At 35.9% G+C, this 22,909-nt stretch overlaps 3 protein-coding genes across 3 annotated transcripts; 1 reads left to right on the plus strand and 2 right to left on the minus strand.

Annotated features, from left to right (window-relative positions):
* Window positions 1-3,158: 3,158 nt before the first annotated feature.
* Window positions 3,159-4,116, minus strand: LOC138836631 (olfactory receptor 5P76-like). The gene has a single exon (XM_070035398.1). It carries the CDS (start codon window positions 4,113-4,115, stop codon window positions 3,159-3,161), a length of 957 nt encoding a protein of 318 aa, XP_069891499.1. The 5' UTR covers window position 4,116.
* Window positions 4,117-11,312: 7,196 nt separating this feature from the next.
* On the minus strand, window positions 11,313-12,257 carry LOC138836288 (olfactory receptor 5P76-like). Its single transcript, XM_070034780.1, has one exon. The coding sequence runs from the start codon at window positions 12,255-12,257 to the stop codon at window positions 11,313-11,315; it is 945 nt and encodes a 314-aa protein (XP_069890881.1).
* Window positions 12,258-21,331: 9,074 nt separating this feature from the next.
* On the plus strand, window positions 21,332-22,273 carry LOC138836289 (olfactory receptor 5P76-like). The gene has a single exon (XM_070034781.1). It carries the CDS (start codon window positions 21,332-21,334, stop codon window positions 22,271-22,273), a length of 942 nt encoding a protein of 313 aa, XP_069890882.1.
* The last annotated feature ends 636 nt before the right edge of the window (window positions 22,274-22,909 follow it).

The following is a 22,909-nucleotide window of genomic DNA, read 5'->3' on the forward strand; positions in this document are numbered from 1 at the left end:
TGTTTCATCTGTCCATACTACCTCAGTAAATTGTAGTAACAGAACATTATTCTTATTAATGTTCTTAAACAATTCTATCATCAACCTGGTGGTTATGGTCCCCTTGAATAAAAGGGAAATACTCACAGACTAGCCAAGACAGTTCTCAAAAGAAGATGGCTCTGTATGCAAGCAGCTGGCTCTCAATGAGGGATGGGAATGTGACTCTTTTCCTCCTTAAGAATCCAGGAAAGACATTATAAGATCCACCTGATTAGTTCTTAAAGACACTTACCAGTACTGCTACATTAAATCTATTGACATTCAGCTTCTTTCTCCTACTGCTGGATTTCCTTCTTTGTTAATCTGTGTGCTGTTAACAAAAATTTAGCACAGCAAACTAAACTTGATCTGTACATCTGGCATGCAAAACAATCAGGCAAGTTGACAACATAGTAAAAATGATAGTAATGTTTACTACAGAAAAATATGGTAGGGAACGATTACATAGCATGCCACCACAGGAAGATAGCATTGCAGCTTATCTTTAACCACACTTTGGATGGAAATATAAGTGTTTAAGTTGAAATACAGGAAGAATTAGGAACAGAGCACAAGGTATGTATAATTTAAGAGTTTCATTACAGGTGTGTCCTGGCTTGTCATGTCATTTCAGGTTTTCTAGGTTCCCGAAAAGTTTTCCTGTCTATCATCATATGAGGGGATCAGTCTTGTTCCCAAACCATTATTCTCCAATTGTGTTGTAAGCTGATCATTATTGGTAATTATTCTCATTAGGTGTGAACTGTCTTGTAAGGCCCTAATAAGATGTTATCAAGTTTGGAGACAGTGGCTTATAGCTATCATCCTTATCTACTCAGGAGGCTGAGATCAGAGGATCTTGAGTCAAAACCAGCCCAAACAAGAAAGTCTGTGAGACTCATCTCCAATTAGCCACCTAAAAATCAAAAGTGGAACTCTGACTCATGTGTACAGCATTAGCCTTGAGCACAACAGCTCAAGGACGGTGAGTGCGTAGGCCCTGAGTTCAAGCCCAGGACAAGGACCCACAAAAAAAGATTTCACCAGTCCTATCCTCCCTCAAATGGAAGATAATTACAACACAAGTCCTCTGTAGATCTTGACATTATCTATAAATAAGCTCAAGCAAGTCTCAATCACTTTCTGAGAACTATCAAACACCAATTGAGAGATGCACACACAATGGTTATAGAAACAGACTTGAAAACTACACTCTCATCTCACCCGCAGATCCTGAAAAAATTTGGGACTTAATTCTTACTTTTTACAACCATGCTATAAGAGTACTCCATACCTAGGAGTGTATCCAATGACCTAGTAAGAGCCCTCTCAGGGACACAAAGGAAGCCAGGCCTGTCCATTAGATCTTAAAGGGCTCACCAGGTACAGGCATTAAAGTGGAACTATTCCAACACCTACAGACCAAGTTCCTGGAGATAGTCTACTTATCCCGAGACCAGAGGGCATCTGGTTGTGCTAGAGTGCCTGGTAACAGACCTGCTACCTCACACCCTAATGCATACTCAGAAGCTTCTATTGAAACACCTACAAATCCCCATGGATAACTATACCAACCCTTACTTCACACTGTATAAGAAGTCGACTCAAAATGCATCACTGATCAAAACAAAAAATCAGAAAACATTTGGGCACTGGTGGCTCACGCCTGCAATCCTAGCTATTCAAAAGGCTGAGATCTTAAGATTGTGTTTCAAAGTCAGCCTGGGCAGGAAAGTCCATGAGATTTACATCTCTAATTAATCACCAGAAATCCAGAAGTGGCACTGTGGCTCAAATCAAAGAAAGCTAGTCCTGAGCAAAAGAGCTCAGGGACAGCACCCAGACCCTTAATTCAAGCTCAAGGCTGACAAAAAAATGAAAAATATTGAAAATACCAATATTCATAGAAGTAAATGTAACAGAAATATGGTTAGAGAATATGGTTTCAGGAATGACACAAGAATTTACAAACCATGAGTTAGATAAAAGAAAACACATTTGATCTTTATAGAAGTATGGTAAATTTCTAAACTATATTTTTGCCTATAATCAGACTTTGTATTTTATTTTCTGTTTTCATGCTGATATTCATACCCAGATAAATTTTGAGATTTAGCGTAACAATCCATACAAACAATGCTATCATACTTTTAATCATAACTACAATGAACATGTTAGATGATGCATTTTATAACCAAAACACAATCTGGTGGTACACCTGAAGTCAACAAATCCTTGAGTAGTAACTCAAGATCCCAAGTTCAAATCCTATCTACTAAACAAAACAAAACATTTATTGCATTTGGTTGACCTGAGTGTGTCATTTCAGTTTTTCCTCAGTTGTTACTTTCTTACGAAGAAGTTAAACAAGTGCCATTAACATTGATTTATACAGAAAAACACTTATTATAAAATCCATAACCAACCAACAACCTACAATGTTGTTTAATATTTTCTGTATAACCTCATCAAGTAGGCACATAGTTATTATTGTACTCTGCAGGGAAAGCAGTTAGCAAAATAAACCATTTAATTATTATATCCTCAATGAAATAAAGAATCCTTACGTGGCTCAACCACGCAATGTTTCTAATGCTTCCCAAAAGCACTACTCTGGGAAATAAAACTGCCCACACTGTGGTACTGCGGATTTGCATAAGATTCAGATTTTTTAAAGATTTAATAATCTTAACCTATTGTTGTGAATGCTCTTTGAAATGAGTATGTATGAGGTGTTGAACTAATTTTTAAGAAACTCGGCTTTATGTTGCAAGTTGAATGTAATTTTATTTAGATAAATCATCATGAGCCTCTTAATTTTTTTTTTTTTGGGTCCAGTCGTGGGGCCTGAACTCTGGGCCTGGGCGCTGTCCCTCAGCTCTTCAGCTCAAGGCTAGCACTCTACCACTTGAGCCACAGCGCCACTTCCGGATTTTTTTCTTTTTGCTTATGTGGTGCTAGGGAATGGAACCCAGGGCCTCATGCATGCAAGGCAAGCGCTCTACCACTGAGCCACCTTCCCAGCCCAGAGCCTCTTAATTTTTGTACAAGTTTAAACATAGAGATAAATTCATATATGTCAGACAAAATCAGTTAAGGAAATATTGGTTATTGTTGCTACAACTTCTAAAAATAAACTAAAAGACTTCACTAAAAATTGTTTTACCACCAAGCACTCTCTTCAAAGCCCCCTTAATCTCATTATTCCTAAGACTGTAGATCAGAGGGTTCAACATGGGGATCACCACCATGTAGAACACAGATACCACCTTGTTTTGGTCAGTGGAGTAACTGGACTTAGGCATCACATAGATGAATGTGATGGTTCCATAGAACAGAGTGACTGCAGTGAGGTGGGAGGTGCAAGTGGAGAAAGCCTTGTGGCGGCCCTCAGTGGAGCGCATCTTCAGGATGGTGATGAGGATATAGATATAGGAAATGGCTATCACAATAACTGTGAACACAATGATGGAGCCAGCAGTAAATGAGGGAACAACTGTGAGTATGCTGTCTGCTGAACAAGATACTTCAACTAAAGGAGCAAAATCACAGAAGAAATGATTGACTCTATTGCATCCACAGAAAAATAAACCAAAGAAGGAAAGGGTAAAAGAGGAAGCATTCAGAAAACCTCCTGTGTAAGCGACTGCAAGTAACTGCACACAGACTTGTGTAGACATTTTGGTTGAATACAGCAGTGGGTTGCAGATGGCCATAAAGCGGTCATAGGCCATGGCAGCTAAAACAAAGCATTCAACTGTCCCAAAGAAAACAGCTGACCCAAGCTGGATGCCACATCCTAGATAGGAGATTTCATTTTTCTCCACCAAAAAGTTAACCAGCATATTCGGTGTGACAGAAGAAGAGTAGCCTAAGTCAGCAAAAGCTAAATGGCTGAGGAAAAAGTACATGGGGTGGTGGAGCTGAGTGGAGACTCTGATGAGTAGGATTGTGCAAAGATTTCCAGATACAGTCACCACGTAAATGCCCAGGATGATGAAGAAGAGGATGATTCGAAGGACTGGATCATGTGTTAAGCCCAATAAAATGAACGCTGTCACTGCAGTGTGGTTCCCATCCACCAGGGAATCCATCAGACAATGGAGCTGCTGCCAAACAAACCTGTAATTTAAAAAAATTGCAGGAATATATATATATATATATATATATATGATGGTTACATTTCTTTAATAAATGTGGAATATCATTTTAAATAGTAATATTCAATAAACACTGCATATTTTCATGCAATGATGAGTATATATGTCATTTTATGTTTGATATTAGCAAAAAAACTGAAAATTTTCTTTATGCTATTTTTATATTTGTACTTTTGAATACTATTTGTCATGTGGCTTTAAGGACACATAATAGAAAATGTAAGACAATGAAAATAACAGCAATGAATATTGAGTGTAATGGATGAACAACATGCATATTGTCTTGGTGTGTGTATTACTCTAGTAGTAGCCAATATTTATATATGTGCATCCTAAATGATAGTTGAACAGATAAAATTGTTTATATGTACAAATATGTTCTTTTGCTGTTTTTTCATTAAGCAACATTTTCCCATTATCAATGTAGAATTGAGTAAACAAAATCTGAAGGAAAATATGGGATTTTCAGTTATTAAGTAAAATTTTTAAGTCAGAAATCTTAAGCTGTGAAGATTTTCTTTAGTAGCTATGGAATAATGATATGAAGTTACAAGAATCAAAAATTCAGTGAAAACAGGAATTATACCGTGTGGGAGGAACATACAAAGAAACAAAAAAAAATCACATGGTACATTATAAATATATTAGAAACAATAGCAAGTAAGAAAAAAAACCACTTATGTCCCTATCTTAGGGTGCATATTGCTCAATATCAACTTATCTGGTCATACGTACATAGCTTTTGACCTTTTCTGCTTGTCCCAGACATATATTTGTTATAGCAAATAACTAATATATGGGACCTATAGGAAACCATGGGACCTATGTTTCTTTGGGCCTGGCTTACTTCACTTAATATAATTTTTTCCAAGTCTGTCCATTTCTTAACAAACAGGGTAATGTCATTCTTTCTGATGGAGGCATATATTCCATTGTATGTGTGTGTGTTTGTGTGTGTGTGTGTGTGTGTGTATACCTATATATATATATATATATATATATACCACCTTTTCTTGATCTACTCATCTACTCTAATTTGGGGATCAGAAGGGAAAAATACTTAAATAGGGATACAGGTTGACCCATTGTAACAATGAGATGTGTTGAAAAACAAACTTTACAATTTAGGTGGGAGGAGAGTGTAGTTGTGGAGATGGGAGGGAAGGATGATAGGGGAAAAACAAAGGAGGAGGCAACAATATTTGCTAGGAAACGTACTCATTACCTTGCTCATGTAACTGTAACCTCTCTGTACACTATTTTTACAATTAAAAAGTATTAAAATAAAAAAGAAAAAGAATTAAAAAGTTCAATACACCCAAGATTGAGTATCTAACAGATTCTTTTTTAATTTTGTGAAATGTTCATTATTGTAGTCCTTTTTATAAACCAGATAGATTTCAACTCATTTTAATAGAATAGTCTGAAAGACCTATCTTATAATAAATAACTTTTGTATTACATATCTTTTGTCTGGCAATATATGAGATGTCTAAACCTAAGCGTGGGGGAGTTTTTGTTCTTTATTATCATTAAATAGTTGCCCAAAGGAGTTGTCATTTAACAAAGCAGTTTATGAATTCAATACATCTTGATCAATATCACCCTTTTCAACATTCTTATCTATCTCTCCCAATCCACCCCTTCCCTTGCTTTTCTTAATTTTGTAGATTATGCACTGAATTCTTGAGTGCATTCTCCCCTCCTTTTCTCCTTCCTTCATCTGCCACTGACATATTTCTCTGGCCTTGGCAAAGTTAATGTGCAATACCATCATCAGGGTTGTTCTATTCTTCAATATACTTACCAACGTATTTAATCCTATCACTTTGGTGATGGTTTAAATATATTACTGATACTATAAATAGACGGGAATTCTAAATTAGTATTATAAATGAAGTTTACGATGTTTCAATTTATAGGCTGTTCTAGTCTTGTATATTTGAAGCAAAATATTCTTCTAGAAAGTAATTTCAAATTGAAATTCAGTAACTATGAGAAAAGTATATGATACCAAGTCCAAATGTACGAAGTAAAGGTATTTTAAACTATTTTTTTAGCAATTTCTGATCTTCATTTCCAAAGTTTTCATTTCATTTCAAGGTTCTTCTTTTCCAAATTTTGAGTGTGTATACTAAAGTTTTCATAAATCTCATTTTACTCTCAAAATTCACACATAAACATTGAAAGTATTTCTGCAAAAGAGCATTTCAGTAGAGTGCCAAGTTTGGACAGTGTAATATGATCATGTGAGTTCCTGTCCTAGGATTAAATAAATAAGGTTTCTGATCATGGATAATGACCATTTACCCATGTGGAACTGATGATGCAAGCAGAACAAGTCAACCTAAATATCTCACTTCCTGCTTGCTTGAGTACCTCTGCTCTCTCTCTCCGTACACTGACACGAGAACAGCTTAGAGCGTAAAGCTTTCTCAAATGATAAACACAAGAAGTCAGACTCATTAACAAAACCCAAAGTCTTACCTCTGGAAATGATAATTCATCCATCTTTAATACTAACACAAAGCCAAAACAATTATATAAATAGTCTTTTAATTTCTGGTTTGCCCTTGGGGAATAAATCCCTAATGAAACTGGAAATGCAACTTTGAATTCAAAAGCATCCTGCAGCATCATTATGTTCTGGATTGGATACTGGGCAAATCAATTCTCACAACACAAAAAAATGTTTTGCCAATTCTCTGGTGTTCAATTTATTCTTGTTTCTATGTCAGTAGATGTTCATAAGGTGAACTGTAATTTCATTTAATATTTAAAGATATCATAATTAAACAAAATGTTTCATAGAACAATATTATTTCTAGGTTTACTTTGATGTTTATGATTAAGAAATGGTACTGAACAAGGGACTGGTAGCTCATGCCTGTTATCCTAGCTACTCAAGAGGCTTTGATCTGAAGATTACTACTGAAGGTCAGCCTAGGCAAAAAACTCCTGGAGACTCTTATCTCCAATTATCTACCACAAAAACCAAAAGTGTAGATGTGCTTCAAGTGAAAGAGTTCTAGACTTGAGCAAAAATCACAATGATAGCACCAGGCCTTGAGTTCAAGCTCCAGAAAGAAAGAGAGAGAAAAAAAGAAAGCGAAAGAGGAAAAAAGCAAGAGAGAAACAAAGGAAGAAAGAAAAAGACAGAGAAACAAAGTGAGAGAGAAAGAAGAAAGGAAGGAAGGAAGGAAGGAAGGAAGGAAGGAAAGGAGAAAGGAAAGAAGCAGGGAAGGAAGGAAGCAATATGAAAAAGAGCCTTACTGAATTGCAGGTATAAAATGATAACAGTCAGTTTAACTAGTATGTGTTCACTGCTAAGCAGTTTATATTGATATATGCAATGCATAGCATTAAATATTGTGGAGACACAGCATAGACCGCATGTAAATCAACTTGTAAATATCAAAACAATTTGAGAACTGTATTACCTATCAGAATAAATAAGTATCCTTAAAATGGTGGAATAGAAGACACATGAAAAGAAACTTCAGTGAAATCCACAAGAGAAATGATGTCTTTTATCATCTGTTTCTTTTATCATCTGTCTTTCTACATGTTCCAAGACTTTGTATCTTCTTGGCATCTAAAAGGAAAAGGAAAAGGAAAATGTTCCCTTTGCTGGATGTTTCTCTCTTCTTTAGATGTGAAAACATCTCAAAGAAGAAGGAAAGATGATAGGAAAACACACTGTTTCAACTTTTTTTTCGTGGGTCTGTTTAAATAGTTTCATAAAATTTCCCTGTTGTTTCATCTGTCCATACTACCTCAGTCCAAATTGTAGTAACAGAGCATTGTTCTTATTAATGTTCTTAAACAATTCTATCATCAACATGGTGGTTATGGTCCCCTTGAATATAAGGGAAACACTCACAGACTAGGCCAAGACAGTTCTCAAAAGAAGATGGCTCTGTATGCAAGCAGCTGGCTCTCAATGAGGGATGGGAATGTGACTCTTTTCCTCCTTAAGAATCCAGGAAAGACATTATAAGATCCACCTGATTAGTTCTTAAAGACACTTACCAGTACTGCTACATTAAATCTATTGGCATTGAGCTTCTTTCTCCAACTGCTGGATTTCCTTCTTCTTTGTTAATCTGCGTGCTGTTAACAAAAATTTAGCACAGCGAACTAAACTTGATCTGTACATCTGGCATGCAGAACAATCAGACAAGTTGCCAAAATAGTAAAAATGATTTGTTTACTAGGGGAAAATATGGTAGGGAATGATTACATAGAGTGCCAACACAGGAAGATAGCACTGCAGCTTATCTTTAACCATACTTTGGATGGAAATGTAAGTGTTTAAGTTGAAATACAGGAAGAATTAGGGACAGAGCACAAGGTATGTATAATTTAAGAGTTTCATTACAGGTGTGTCCTGGCTTGTCATGTCATTTCTGGTTTTCTAGGTTCCACAGAAGTTTTTCTGGCTGTCATCGCATGAGGAGATCAAAAACTTCCCAAAACATTACTCTCCAAAAGTGTTGCAAGCTGATCATTATTGGTAATTATCCTTGTTGGTGTGAACTGTCTTGTAAGGCCCTACTATCCTTAATGGTGAGCTTTGTCCCTAATAAGATGTTATCAAGTTTGGAGACAGTGGCTTATAGCTATCATCCTTATCTACTCAGGAGGCTGAGATCAGAGGATCTTGAGTCAAAACCAGCCCAGACAAGAAAGTTTGTGAGACTCATCTCCAATTAGCCACCTAAAAATCAAAAGTGGAACTCTGACTCATGTTTACAGCATTAGCCTTGAGCACAACAGCTCAAGGACAGTGAATGCGTAGGCCCTGAGTTCAAGCCCAGGACAAGGACCCACAAAAGAAATATTTCACCAGTCCTATCCTCCCTCAAATGGAAGATAATTACAACACAAATCCTCTGTAGATCTTTACATTACCTATAAATAAGCTCAAGCAAGTCTCAATCACTTTCTGAGAACTATCAATAACCAGTTGAGAGATGCACACACAATGGTTATAGAAACAGACTTTGAAACTTCAGTATCATCTCACCTGTGGACCCTAAAAAAATTTGGGACTTTTTTACAACCATGCTATAAGAGTACTCCATACCCAGGAGTGTATCCAATGACCTAGTAGGAGCCCTCTCAGGGACACAAAGGAAGCCAGGCCTGTCCATTAGATCTTAAAGGGCTCACCCGGTATAGGCATGAAAGTGGAACTATTCCAACCTACAGACCAAGTTCCTGGAGATAGTCCACTTATCCTGAGACCAGAGGTCATCTGGTTGTGCTAGAGTGCCTGGTAACAGACCTGCCACCTCACACCCTGATGCATACTCAGAAGCTTCTATTGAAACACCTACAAATCCCCATGGATAACTATACCAACCCTTACCACAAACTTTATAAGAAGTCAACTCAAAATATATCACTGATCAAAATAAAAATCAGAAAACATTAGGGCACTTAGTGGCTCACACCTGCAATCCTAGCTATTAAAAGGCTGAGATCTTAGGATTGAGTTTCAAAGCCAGCCTGGGCAGGAAAGTCCATGAGATTTATATCTCCAATTAACCACCAGAAATCCAGAAGTGGCACTGTGGCTCAAAATCAAAAAGAATTAGTCCTGAGCAATAGAGCTCAGGGACAGTGCCCAGACCCTAAATTCAAGCCCAAGGCTGACAAAATATGACAGAAAATATATTCTTTGGCGAATACAGTTTCATGCATGACACAAGAAGTCACAAACCATGTGTTAGAAAAAAGAAAACACATTTCATATCTGTAGGAATATGGTAGAAACAATTGCATGAAAGAAAAAAAAACATTTGAATACTTATCTTGGGGTTCATTCCCCTAACATCAACTTATCTGACCTTTTCTGCTTGACTCAGACATATACTAGTTATTGCAAATAAGGGAAACCATGGGACCTATGTTTCTTTGGGCCTGGCTTAGTTCAATTTCTATGTTGCTTTGTATGTCCCTCCCCCACGGTATAACCCCTGCTTTCACTGTATTTGATGTTGGTATAATTTGTGGAGAGGAAGGGCAAAAACAAATCATTTAACTAGGGATACAAGTGGACCCATTGCAACAATGAGATGTACAAGTCCTTATGTCAAAAATGAACTTTACAACTTTAGTTGGGGGGGAGGATGCGGAGGGGAGAGATGGGGAGAGTATAGGAAGGGATAGGAAGGGGAAACAAAGAGGAGGCAACAATGCTTAATAAGAAATGTACTCGTTATCTTGCCCATGTACTTGTAACTCCTATGTATGGTGTTCTCACAATAAAAAAAAAAAACAGATAAAAAAAGGAATACGGTAAGTTTCTAAACTATATTTTGCCTATAATTAAACCTTGTATCTTATTTTCAGGCTGCTATTGACATTCAGATAAATTTTGAGATTTAGCTTAACAATCCATACAAACAATGATTTTATAATTTTGATCATAAGTGCAATGAATGCATAAGATGTTTCATTTTTTAACAAAAACACTATCTCGTGTTGTACCTAAAGTCACCAGGTACCTAGCAAGTAACTTAAGACCCCAATTTTAAATCCTGTCCACTAAACAAAAGAAAATAATATGCTGCTATTATATTTGGTTGATCTAAGTGCGTTATTTCAATGTTTCCTCAGTTGTTACTTTCTTACAAAGAAATTTAACCTGTGCCATTAACATGGATTTATATAGAGAAAAACATAAGATCCATGAAATAAAGATTCTTTACTTGGCTCAACCTCTCAGAATTTCTAATGCTTCCCAAAAGCACTACTCTGAGAAACAAAACTATGGTAATGTGGAATTGCATAAAATCCAGATTATAACAAGATTTATTTATTTTAACCTATTTCCGTGAATGCTCTTTGAAATGAGTATGTGTAAGGCGTTGAACTAACTTTTAAGAAACTCTGCTTTATGTAACACAATATATGCTCTCAGTTACAGTTGAATGTAATTTTATTTAGATAAATCATCATGATGAACCTCTTAACTTTTGTACAAGTTTAAATTTTAATGTCTATATTTGGAGAAAGCTACACATTTAGATACAGATAAATTCATATATGTCTAACAAGCAAAATCAATTAGGGTATATATCGGTTATTATTTCTACAACTTCTAAAAAATTTGAGACTTCACTAAAAAGATGTTTTACTACCAAGCACTCTCTTCAAAGCCCCCTTAATCTCATTATTCCTGAGGCTGTAGATCAGGGGATTCAACATGGGGATCACCACCATGTAGAACACAGATACCACCTTGTTCTGGTCAGTGGAGTAACTGGACTTGGGCATCACATAAATAAATGTAACTGTCCCATAGAACAGAGAAACTGCAGTGAGGTGGGAGGTGCAAGTGGAGAAAGCTTTGTGGCGGCCCTCAGTGGAGCGCATCTTCAGGATGGTGATGAGGATATAGATATAGGAAATGGCTATCACAATAACTGTGAATACAATGACAGAGCCAGCAGTAAATGAGGGAAAAATTGTGAGGATGCTGTCTGCTGAACAAGATACTTCAACTAAAGGAGCAAAATCACAGAAGAAATGATTGACTCTGTTGCGTACACAGAAAAGTAAACCAAAGAAGGAAAATGTAAAGGAGGAAGCATCAAGAAAACCTCCTATGTAAGCTACTGCAAGTAACTGCACACAGACTTGTGTAGACATTTTGGATGAATACAGCAGTGGGTTGCAGATGGCCATAAAGCGGTCATAGGCCATGGCAGCTAAAATAAAGCATTCAACTGACCCAAAGAAAACAGCTGACCCAAGCTGGATGCCACATCCTAGATAGGAGATTGTATTTCTCTCCACCAAAAAGTTAACCAGCATATTGGGTGTGACAGAAGATGAATAGCCTAAGTCAGCAAAAGCTAAATGGCTGAGGAAAAAGTACATGGGGTGGTGGAGTTGAGTGGAGACTCTGATGAGTAGGATTGTGCAAAGATTTCCAGATACAGTCACCAGGTAGATGCACAGGATGATGATGAAGAGGATGACTCGAAGGACTGGATCATGTGTTAAGCCCAATAAAATGAATTCTGCCACTACAGTGTGGTTCCCATCCACCAGGGAATCCATCATACAGTTGAGTTGCTGCCAAAACAAATCTAGGATGAATATATTACCTGAAAGATAAATATGATGATATCATTTTCTTTAACAATTAAGAAATGTTGCTAAAAACAACGACATTCAAGTACCTATACACTTTTGTAAACAATGTATCAAGTTACAATATAAAAACTTTTAGTAAATATGACCCAAAATCCTCACTTTATTGTCTCTTTTCCTTTATGCTTCTGTTTTGAAAATCTCTTAAATGGCTTTTTACACCTATAATAAAAATACAAAGCAAGGGATATAGCAACAATGAAGGCAGATTGTAATAGAAAAATAAACATGTAGAGTTTTGCTATTATTTCAATGTTTATTAGATGGCAAGCATGCAGCTTTGAATTATATACTTACACAAATATTTATAAATATATGATTTGCTAAATGTTCAAAAGAAACATTAATTCCATTATCATTGTGGAATTGAATTTGCAGAGTCTGAAAGAGAATGTAAAATATTCACATAATTTCATAGCAAGTGAGTAAAGTTAGAAACATGAAGCCCAAAAGACTACCTGTTCTTTTACTAACTATGTAATAATGTAATTAAATTATAATAACCATAAAGCTCAATACATCTATGATTGAGTTTATGACCAATTCCTTTACCCTTGTAAAAGTTAATGAGTAATATCACATGGATATTCAGATTTTTAACTCTTCAATTAATTCTTTAAGTAGTAACAAAAACCTAAGGCAAGTGAAACTTAGCAGTTTGTGAAAGAATGCTAAAAGTTTGATACAGAAGTGAGCTTCTCACTTATGGCTAAGCAAACAGGAATCCTAGTACTGTTAGGAATGTAAGCAGAGCAAGTCAGACAAAGTAATCCACTACCGGATTGCATGATTACATCTACCCTATTTTCACACTATGATATGTGAAACGTGCAAACTACAGAGAGAAAAGGTTTCTCAAGTAATAAGTGAAATTAAGAAAGAAGTCCAAGTCTAACCTCTTGAAACAAGAAGTCATTCATCTTTTGATAGCAACACAAAATTATAGTGGATATAAAGAGAGTAAGTTGTTTTATAATTTTTGTTATCCTTTGGGGATTATTTTCTAAGGTAATTGAGGATACAGCTATGAATTCAAAACAAAAGGATCTCTGGTAGATACTGAGCAATTCAATTCACACAAAACAACTGATTCTCCAAGATACTACCAATTCTCAAGTGATCAATTTATGCTTGTGTTTCTAAGTGTTCATGCACACATTGATAATCTTTCCTTAGTACTTCCTCAAGAGAATAATTAAACAAATTGCCTTGAAGATAAACATTAGTTCAAGTTCACTTTATATATTATGATTAAAAAATAGTGCTAAATTTCAGAGACAAAGGTTAACATCGACTTTAAACATTAAATATGTATTTTCTACTAAGTAATTTGCCTTTTGACTTTGTGGTTGTTTGCAATGGCATTGTATCAGTCAGTACTCTTTATTTTCTCATTTGCAGCCCTTGAACTCAGGGTCTGGACACTATCCCTGAGCCTCTTTGTGCTCAAGGCTACTACTCTACCACTTGAGCCATAGTGCCACTTCCAGGTTTGTTGCTGTTGTTGTTTTGAGTGGTTAATTGGAAATAAGAGTCTCATGGCAACTTTTCTGCCTGGCTTGGCTTTGAACCAGATCTCAGCCTCCTGAGAAGCTTGGATTACAAGCATGAGCTACCAGTGCCCGGCTCAGTGAGCATTTTTTAAAATTGTCTGTAAATTGTACAAAGGAATTGCCAGTTAACAAAGCAAAATACAATACATCTTGACCAATGTCACCTCTTTCAACATTCTCATCCAACGCTCCCTTCCCCACCCCTTTCCTAATTCTTAATTTTATACAATATATATTGAATTCTTGACATTCTTCTCCTATTCTCTGCTTTATTGTCTATCTCTTTCCCTTTGAGCCCCCACTCCAACACTTTCAAGTACCTGCTTCCAAGTGTTTATTTTGTTGAACTTTGACTTTGCCTTTCTAAGGAATTACACTATTTGAGCTCTCCTTTAAAATTATATTTTTATTTTCTTTAAGTAGTTGTACAAAGGAGTTGCCATTCAACAAAACAGCTTATGAATAAAGTATGACTTGATCAATGTCACCTTTCAACATTCTCACGCATCTCTCCCAATCCACTCCTCCCCTCACTTCTTTTAACCTTTTAGGATATGTATAATTTGCCATTTAACAACGCAGTTTACAAATACAATGCATCTTGATCTATGTCACCACCTTCATTTTCACTCTCCTTTGACATACTTTCCATAATTTTGTGATATACACAATGAATTCTTGAAAACATTCTCCCCCTTTTCCTCCCTTTCATATATCTACCTCTCTTCCCTAGACCACACTGTCACAAAAATAAGCCTGAGTAGTAATGGAACTAAATAGAAATGAATCCAGGGAACTATAGCCATCTAATATTTGATCAGGGAGCCAAAAACATTGGTTGGGAAAAAAAGCATATTCAACAAATGGTGATGGTAAAATTGGATATCCACATTCAGAAAACTAAAACTAGATCTTTCTATATCACTTTGCACCAGCATCAATTCAAAATGGATCAAGGACTTCAATGTAAGTCCAGAAACCATGAAACTATTATAGGAATGGCTAGGGATAACATTAAGTCTCTTGGCACAGATCAAAACTAAGTGGGGCTGGAAAGGTGGCTCAGTGGTAGAGTGCTTGCCTTGCATGCATGAGGCCCTAGATTTGATGCCTCAGCACCACATAAGCAGAAAAAGCCAGAGTGGTGCTGTGGCTCAAGTGGCAGCATGCTAGCCTTGAGCTGACAAGCTGAGGGACAGTGCCCAAGCCCAGAGTTCAGGCCCCACAACTGGCAAAACATAAAAATAATTTTTTTATTTTTTATTTTTTATTGTGAACATACTGTACAGAGGGGTTACAATTACATGGGCAAGATAATGAGTACATTTCTTATCAAGCATTGCAGCCTCCTCCTTTGTTTACCCCTCACATCCCTTAAGTAAAGATCCAGAAACACAAAAAAAAAATCAAAGAAACATTTGATAAATGGGTTGCATCAAACCTAAAAGTTTCTGCATGGCAAGGGCATAGCTAACAAGCTAAAAAGACACCCCACACAATGGGAGAAAATTATTACCTTTTTATACTTTATACCATTTTAGTTTAAATCAGGGCCTAATATTCAGAATATACTTAGAGCTCAGTTAATAAATGAGCTAATGACTTAAAGACAAACTTCTCAGAATAAGTGAAAACATGAATAAATGTTCAATATCACTGCCCATAAAGGAAATGCCAATCAAGCCAGCACTGAGATTTTACCTCACCCATGTTAGAATGGCCATCATCAAGAAAATACACAGTAACAAATGCTGGCAAGGATACAGTCAAAAGGAAATTCTGTTACACTATTAATGGGAATGTAAGCTTGTTCAACCACTCTGAAAAGCAATATGGAGGTTCCTCAAGAAACTAAACATAGAACTCCTCTATGACCCAGAAATTCTACTCCTGGGCATTTACCCAATAGAGTATACAAGTATACAGTAAAGCCACTAGCACAACCTTATTCACTGCAACACTATTTCCCATAGCCAAGAAAACAGCCCTGATACCCCTCAATAGATGAATGGATTAAGAATATGTTTTATATATACACAATTGAGTTCTCCCTTGCATCTATTATATTTCAGTTAAGACATTTATATGTACTTGCATACCACCCAATGCATTTACTTATAAATGTATAAGGTAAATCTAGCTTCCACATATTAGGGAAAATGTACATCCTTTGTCTCTCTGAGCCTGACATACATGAAAATATGCTAGAACCATAAATGTTCATTTTCCTCATACTACCTTCATCATATTGTTACATCTTATATTTATATAAAGATACCAAAAAACAACTATATTTTTATTTGTTTTCTTATTCAAAAGAATTAGGAGGATTGCATGCTCATACTACCTTCATCATATTGTTACATCTTATATTTATATAAAGATACCAAAAAACAACTATATTTTTATTTGTTTTCTTATTCAAAAGAATTAGGAGGATTGCATGCTTATATTGTACCAGATATTTGCATTTTAGATTCACTCATTCTTCCAAGAAAAGAGATCCTATCTCCTCATTACATCCATCTACCTGGCTGGATTGCTTCAGCAACAACTCAGTTCTCTTCCTGGGTTATATGACTCACTCGGGGCTAGCCTTCCAGCATGGTCCATCTGAAAGTAAAGTGAATAATGTTCATGCACTGAATTCCAAACTCTATTATGATTGCCTTCAGGGACTTGAACAGCTTCCATATCTAGGAGTTGCTTACCTGTGGACTCAACAGTCTGCTGTAGCTGCCCAGGACTAGGATTTCAGTGAAGGTTGTGTGACATTGACATAGAGACCTCAGTAGATGGCAGGGGAACCAGAGAAATAACACTGGAAGCTGAAATCCATCATCACAAGTAGTTAACTCTTCTCCTCTGAGAATGAATACCAAAAAGAAAAAGAACCTACGTTATAAAAATGCTGTGAAGACTAAATATGTGTTCCATGTTAGGAATATATACTTCTTTAGAAATAAGAGTTCTAATTGTCATAGTGTTCTAAAACTTTCTTCTCAGCAGTGGACTGACATTGTTTTACTTACAGCAGATTTATAATCCCATTATGAGGATTCATAAGAGACCGTGGAATATTGTATCTTATTGCAAACATTGTGGTGTTCTGCATCAGAAGAAAATACTCAAGACAATATTTTGACACTATTTCTTTTCTGAAAATTATCTGATTATCTTTTTAATATACTTCTTGAGAAATTTTTTAAGGATGTACTTTCTGCCTTCTGTATATATCCTATATTTTGTTTTTTTAAATTGGATTTTAGACATTCCTACTTCACGTGTCTGCACAGTTTCTAAGGTCATGTGTTGCAAATACCAAAACAGATTACTTAGTACTGAATGGTTAAAGTTAATGTTATTCATTCTCCAAAATAGACTATATCATAGTACACACAAAGAACCTAAACAAGAAGTTTGGCATAATTCCTTGCATCCTATCTGATGACAGTGGAATCAAACTAGTTCTCAACAACAGAACATGTAGCAAAAATCACTCAAAACACTTGCAGGCAGAATAAAACACTACAGAATAACACCTGGGTCACAGATGAAATTAGAAACTTCTTACAATTCAATGAAAATGAAAAGGTCACAATGTAACTCCTGGGATACAACAAAAGCAGTGCAGAGGGAAAAGTTTATAGCTTTAAGCACACACATAAAGGAAACAAACAGCTTGAGTAAATAACCTCATGATGCAATTAAAACTGCTGGAATAAGAAAAAATCAAATCTAAAAATACTAGAGAGATATAACAAAGATTAGGGCAGAAATCAACAAAATAGAAACTTAAAAAAATACATATGGGGCTAGGAAGGTGGCTGAGTGGTAGAATGCTTGCCTTGCATGCATGAAGCCCTGGGTTAGATTCCTCAGCACCACATAAGCAGAAAAAGCCAGAAGTGCTACTGTGGCTGAAGTGGTAGAGCACTAGCCTGAGCTGAAGAGCTGAGGGACAGCGCCCAGGCCCAGAGTTCAGGCCCCCACGACAGACCAAAAAAGAAAAAAAAACTACATAAAATAAATGAAACAAAAAGCTGATTTTTTGAAAATAAAATAAAATAAACTGAACAGACCACTTGTGAGATTAACCAAAAAGAAAAAAGAAGAGAGATTTAAATCAGTCAGATAAGAGAGGCTACAGGAAACATTACAACAAACATCTAAGGAATTCAAATGATTATAAAAGACTACTTTCAAACCTATACTCAAAAAAGAAGGAAAACCTAGCAGTAATAGATGAATTTTTAGAAACATTCAAACTGCCAAAACTGAACCAAGAATATATAAACCAGCTAGACAAGCCAATAGCGTGCAACAAGATAGAGGAAATAATCAGATGACTTCCAACAAGGAAAATCCCAGGACCAAATAGATGGTGGGAATGTAAACTAATAACAAAAACTCTGGAAAGCAGTCAGAGCTTCCTCAAAAAAAAAAAAAAAAAAACTAAACAAAAATCGGGCGCTGGCAGCTACGCCTGTAATCCTACCTATTCAGGAGGCTGAGATCTGAGGCTTGCAGTTCAAAGCCAGCCCAGGCTGGAAAGTACATGAGACTTTTATCTCCAATAATCCACCAGAAAACTGGAAGTGGTCCTGTGGCTGAAGTAGTAGAGCACTCACCTTAAGCTGAGTAGCTGAGGGACAGCAGCTAGGCCTAGAGTTCAAGCCCCATGACCTACCTTCCCCTGCCAAAAAATTACTAAACAAAGACCTTCCCTATGACCCAGCTATACCATCTTTAGGCATCTACTTTGAGCAAAATGAAAAAGGATACAATAAAGATACATGTTTATTGCCACACTTCACAATAGCCAAAAGATGGAAACAACCCAGGCCCCACAATAGATGACTGGATCCAAAAAATGTGGTACCTATATACAGTGCAATTTTTCATAGCCATTAGAAAGAATAAAATAATGTCATTTGCAGGAAAATGGATGGAACTAGAACCAACCATACTAAGTGAGGTAAGCCAAGAAGAGAGAGACAAACAGCGCATGTACTCTCCGATATGTGGAAGTTAGATCCAAAGCATACTGAAATAAGACAATTACACAGGATTCTAGACACTCACATACAGTGAGACCAAGCAGCTTTTCATATGTATAGAAAATAATAAACATACTGAAATGAAAACTACAGATATGGAACCAAAAGACTTTTTTCTTAATTTGCTTTTTCTTTTTCTGATGATTCTGTATTGTTTACCATATCTAAGGTATATTCATGGACATATCTGTGGGAGGGTAGAAAGAGGGCATAGAATCTGAGGGAAAAGGGTGTAAATGTGCAACAGTAGAGTGCACTAGACATTAATGAAAGTGAACTATGCAACTCCTGGGCAGAGATAGGAGGGAAGGAATGGAATAGAAGGAGGCAACAGATGACACTGTACAAAAGGAAATAGACTTATTACCTGGCACGTGTAAATGTGACTTCTCTGTATATCACTTCTATAAAAAAAAATAAAGTAATTTTTAAAGTTAATATTATTATTTCATTCCAGCAATTTAGGACAATTTCTTAATCATAGATGTCAAACTAAACTTGGAAACAATTTCTGTCTATAAGACAATTTGTTTAATTAAACTCTCTTGTAAATATTAAAGTTTTGAGATGTATACATGTTCATCTAGACAGAAACAAAAGAATAAATTGACCACCAGAGAATTGGTAGCATCTTGGAAGATCAGTTGTGTTGTAGCGGGAATAGAGTTGTAAAATAACAACTCCAGAACATAATGAGGCTCCATGATGCTTTCCAACTCATAGCTGAATCTCCAGATTCAACCAGGATTTCTCCACAAGGGAGAACAAAAGTGTTTTTAAAAGTAATATAACTATACAATAATGAATTCACCTTCCAAGACCTAAGAAATTGGATTTTGTTCATTAATTTGATACAAGTTTCACTTACTATTGGAGAATATTTGACTCTTTATAAAGTCCACAGTTCATGCATGTAGAAACATGTCATTATAATCAAACAATCAGCTATTGAGTGATTTGGGCTGACTTGCTCTTTTTACATCATCAATTTCATGTGAGTATTCATTATGATTCATTACCAGGATTGCTCATTCACATAACAGTAAGAAACACACCTGATCATTTCAGCACTGTTCTCAGCTTGTCTTGATACTTAAATGTTAATAATTAAATTGAAGACTTTTAAGCATAAAATTATACAAACTTTGCAGAACTACTTTGTTCATCCACTTGATTGTTTTAAGAGTACAGTAGGGTTTATGAAAATGCTCATGTATATATACAGAAGACTTGGAACATCAAGATGAACCTGGGAACAAGCACAGAGATCTTCCTTGAGATTTTTAATATTTATTTTACATAGCTACATATTATGTTCAAAATGTCTTAACTTCATGCAAAAAAGAACAATTAGAAATTATTGTTATGGTAGAAAATGATTTATTTGAATGGATCAACTTAAATTTAAGCTAGGTATAAAGTGATTTTTGCACAGGCAATGCAATGATAATTCAAAGTATGTACAAAGTATTATTTTTTGTTTCAAAAGCATAAAAATACTTAATCGTTTTTATGAGTTTTCAAAGCAGTAAGTAAACTCATTGATAGCTCTAATTTAGAATTTTTATCTAGTTGAATATCAGAAACAAATTTGTTACATCTCAAAAAGGATTTTATTTAATCTATAACAATTTTGAAATGTAAAACTATCTAGGAAATGCCATATCACTTAGCCTGAAGAAGATACAATGAATTGAATTTTTACTTATAACCAAGTTATGGTGCCTTTTACAACAACTTAATTTCATTATAATGCTGTAAATAAAGGAACAGGCAACAATATTCTAGGCTAAATATTTGGCATATATCCCTTGTTATGCAACCATGAGCTGGTTAAATATTCATCAGCAGACACTGCTAACTCAGATCTACATGATAAAGATTATAATATGGTTTCTGGAACATGCAATAATCATAGTGTGTAACCATAATTCCGTAGGATTTTAATTCTTCCCTCATGCTTACCATTTAGAAAGCATGCAAATATACATGAGCTGCTACCTGAGCCTTCCTTGCAACAGTTTAACTACCTTTTTTGTTCAAGTGCACTCAGTTGTCCTTGTGGTTATATTCATCTGGCTAGCATTTTTATTTGACTTTAATGTCACATATTGTATACATTGAAGAACATTTAAATATAAAGTTAAAGAGACAATATAGGATAGTTTTTTGTGGGTGGTTTTGGAAAATTCATCTTTAAAAATATAGATGGAATCCTAAGTCAATGCAAATATGTACAGGTGCTTACAATATATACGATGTTATCAATGGCATTGCATGTATTTTAGTGAAAATGAAATCAGTAAATTTGTAAACTTTTGTATATCTATTCATCCAAGATTTTTCTTGACAAAAGCTCCATTGTCTCATGGATTTCCTGGTCAATGGCAGCCATACTGAAGTGACAGAGTTCATTTTATTGGGCTTAACACAAGATCCAGTCCTTCGAGTCATCCTCTTCATCATCATTCTGTGCATCTACCTGGTGACCATAGCTGGAAATCTCTGCACAATCCTTCTCATCAGAGTCTCCACTCAGCTCCACCACCCCATGTACTTTTTCCTCAGCCAGTTAGCTTTTTCTGACATGGTGTTTTCATCTTCTGTCACACCCAACATGTTGGTTAACTTCCTGGTGGACAAAAATGTGATCTCCTACCATGGATGTGGCATTCAGCTGGATACAGTTGTTTTCTTTGGGGCAGTTGAGTGCTGTCTTCTGGCTGCCATGGCCTATGATCGCTTTGTGGCCATCTGCAACCCACTGCTTTATTCAACCAAAATGTCCACACAAGTCTGTGTCAGGTTACTTATAGTAGCTTATACCAGTGGGTTTCTTGATGCTTCCTCCTTTACCATTTCTTTCTGTTCATTTCGCTTCTGTGGACCCAATAGAGTCAATCATTTCTTCTGTGATTTTGCTCCCCTACGTGAAGTTGCCTGTTCTGAAGGCAGTGTCCTTGTACTTCTTTCCATTTTGGCTTCTGGCTTCATTGTTGTCTTCACAGTAATTGTCATAGCTATCTCCTACATGTACATTTTTATCACCATCCTAAAGATGCGCTCCACTGAGGGGTGCCAGAAGGCTTTCTCCACCTGCACCTCCCACCTCACTGCGGTCACCCTATTCTATGGGACTGTTACATTCATTTATGTGATGCCCAAGTCCAACTACTCCACTGACCAGAACAAGGTGATATCTGTGTTCTACATGGTGGTGATTCCCATGTTGAACCCCCTCATCTATAGCCTTAGGAATAATGAGATTAAGAGTGCTCTAAAGAGAGAGCTTGGGAAAAAAAGATTCTAGGAAGGTCTGTTATTTTTTAATCTTTACTATACAAATAATAATTCACAGATATATCTAAAAGAAAAGTAAATCTCTGATGTTTTCTTGTATTTATTGATATGCAACTATTCATGGTGAAGCACTAAGTAAACATGATGGTAGTTTTCAGGTCCTATAGTAAATAAGAATGTACACTTTTTTCATAAAACAAATTTGCTGGAAATCAAAGTTTTCTTTATGTTTTTGAAACCATGATCACTACTGTTTATTTGGGTTGTTAAATCTTACTATAGTCTAGATCTTAAGTTAAGGCCAACAAAAGTTACTTCAGTTGTGGCTCCTTTGTCCTACTGGGTAGTGATGGAAGTACTGAGCAGTTTAGCTAAGTGGGAGTTCTTTGGCTTACGGAGAACAAAGTATCAATGTGTATTTTGGGACTCCAGTTTATTTTCCTTTAGTTTGCTTACTTACCACATGGGTGAATTGTTTTGTCCTACTAAATCCCTACCATGATGTGCCACCAAAGAAACAGAATCAACTTATCAGAGACTAAAGCATCTAAACCTGTCTGCCAAGGTAAATTGTTCATCTCTATAAGTTGGTTATGTCACCTATTGGCTACAATTATGGAGAAGTGACTACCCATATTCCAGTCAC

This window comes from Dipodomys merriami, unplaced genomic scaffold, assembly GCF_024711535.1.
Source record: "Dipodomys merriami isolate MVZ:Mamm:240054 unplaced genomic scaffold, mDipMer1.0.p SCAF_25, whole genome shotgun sequence".
NCBI classification, from domain to species: Eukaryota; Metazoa; Chordata; class Mammalia; order Rodentia; family Heteromyidae; genus Dipodomys; species Dipodomys merriami.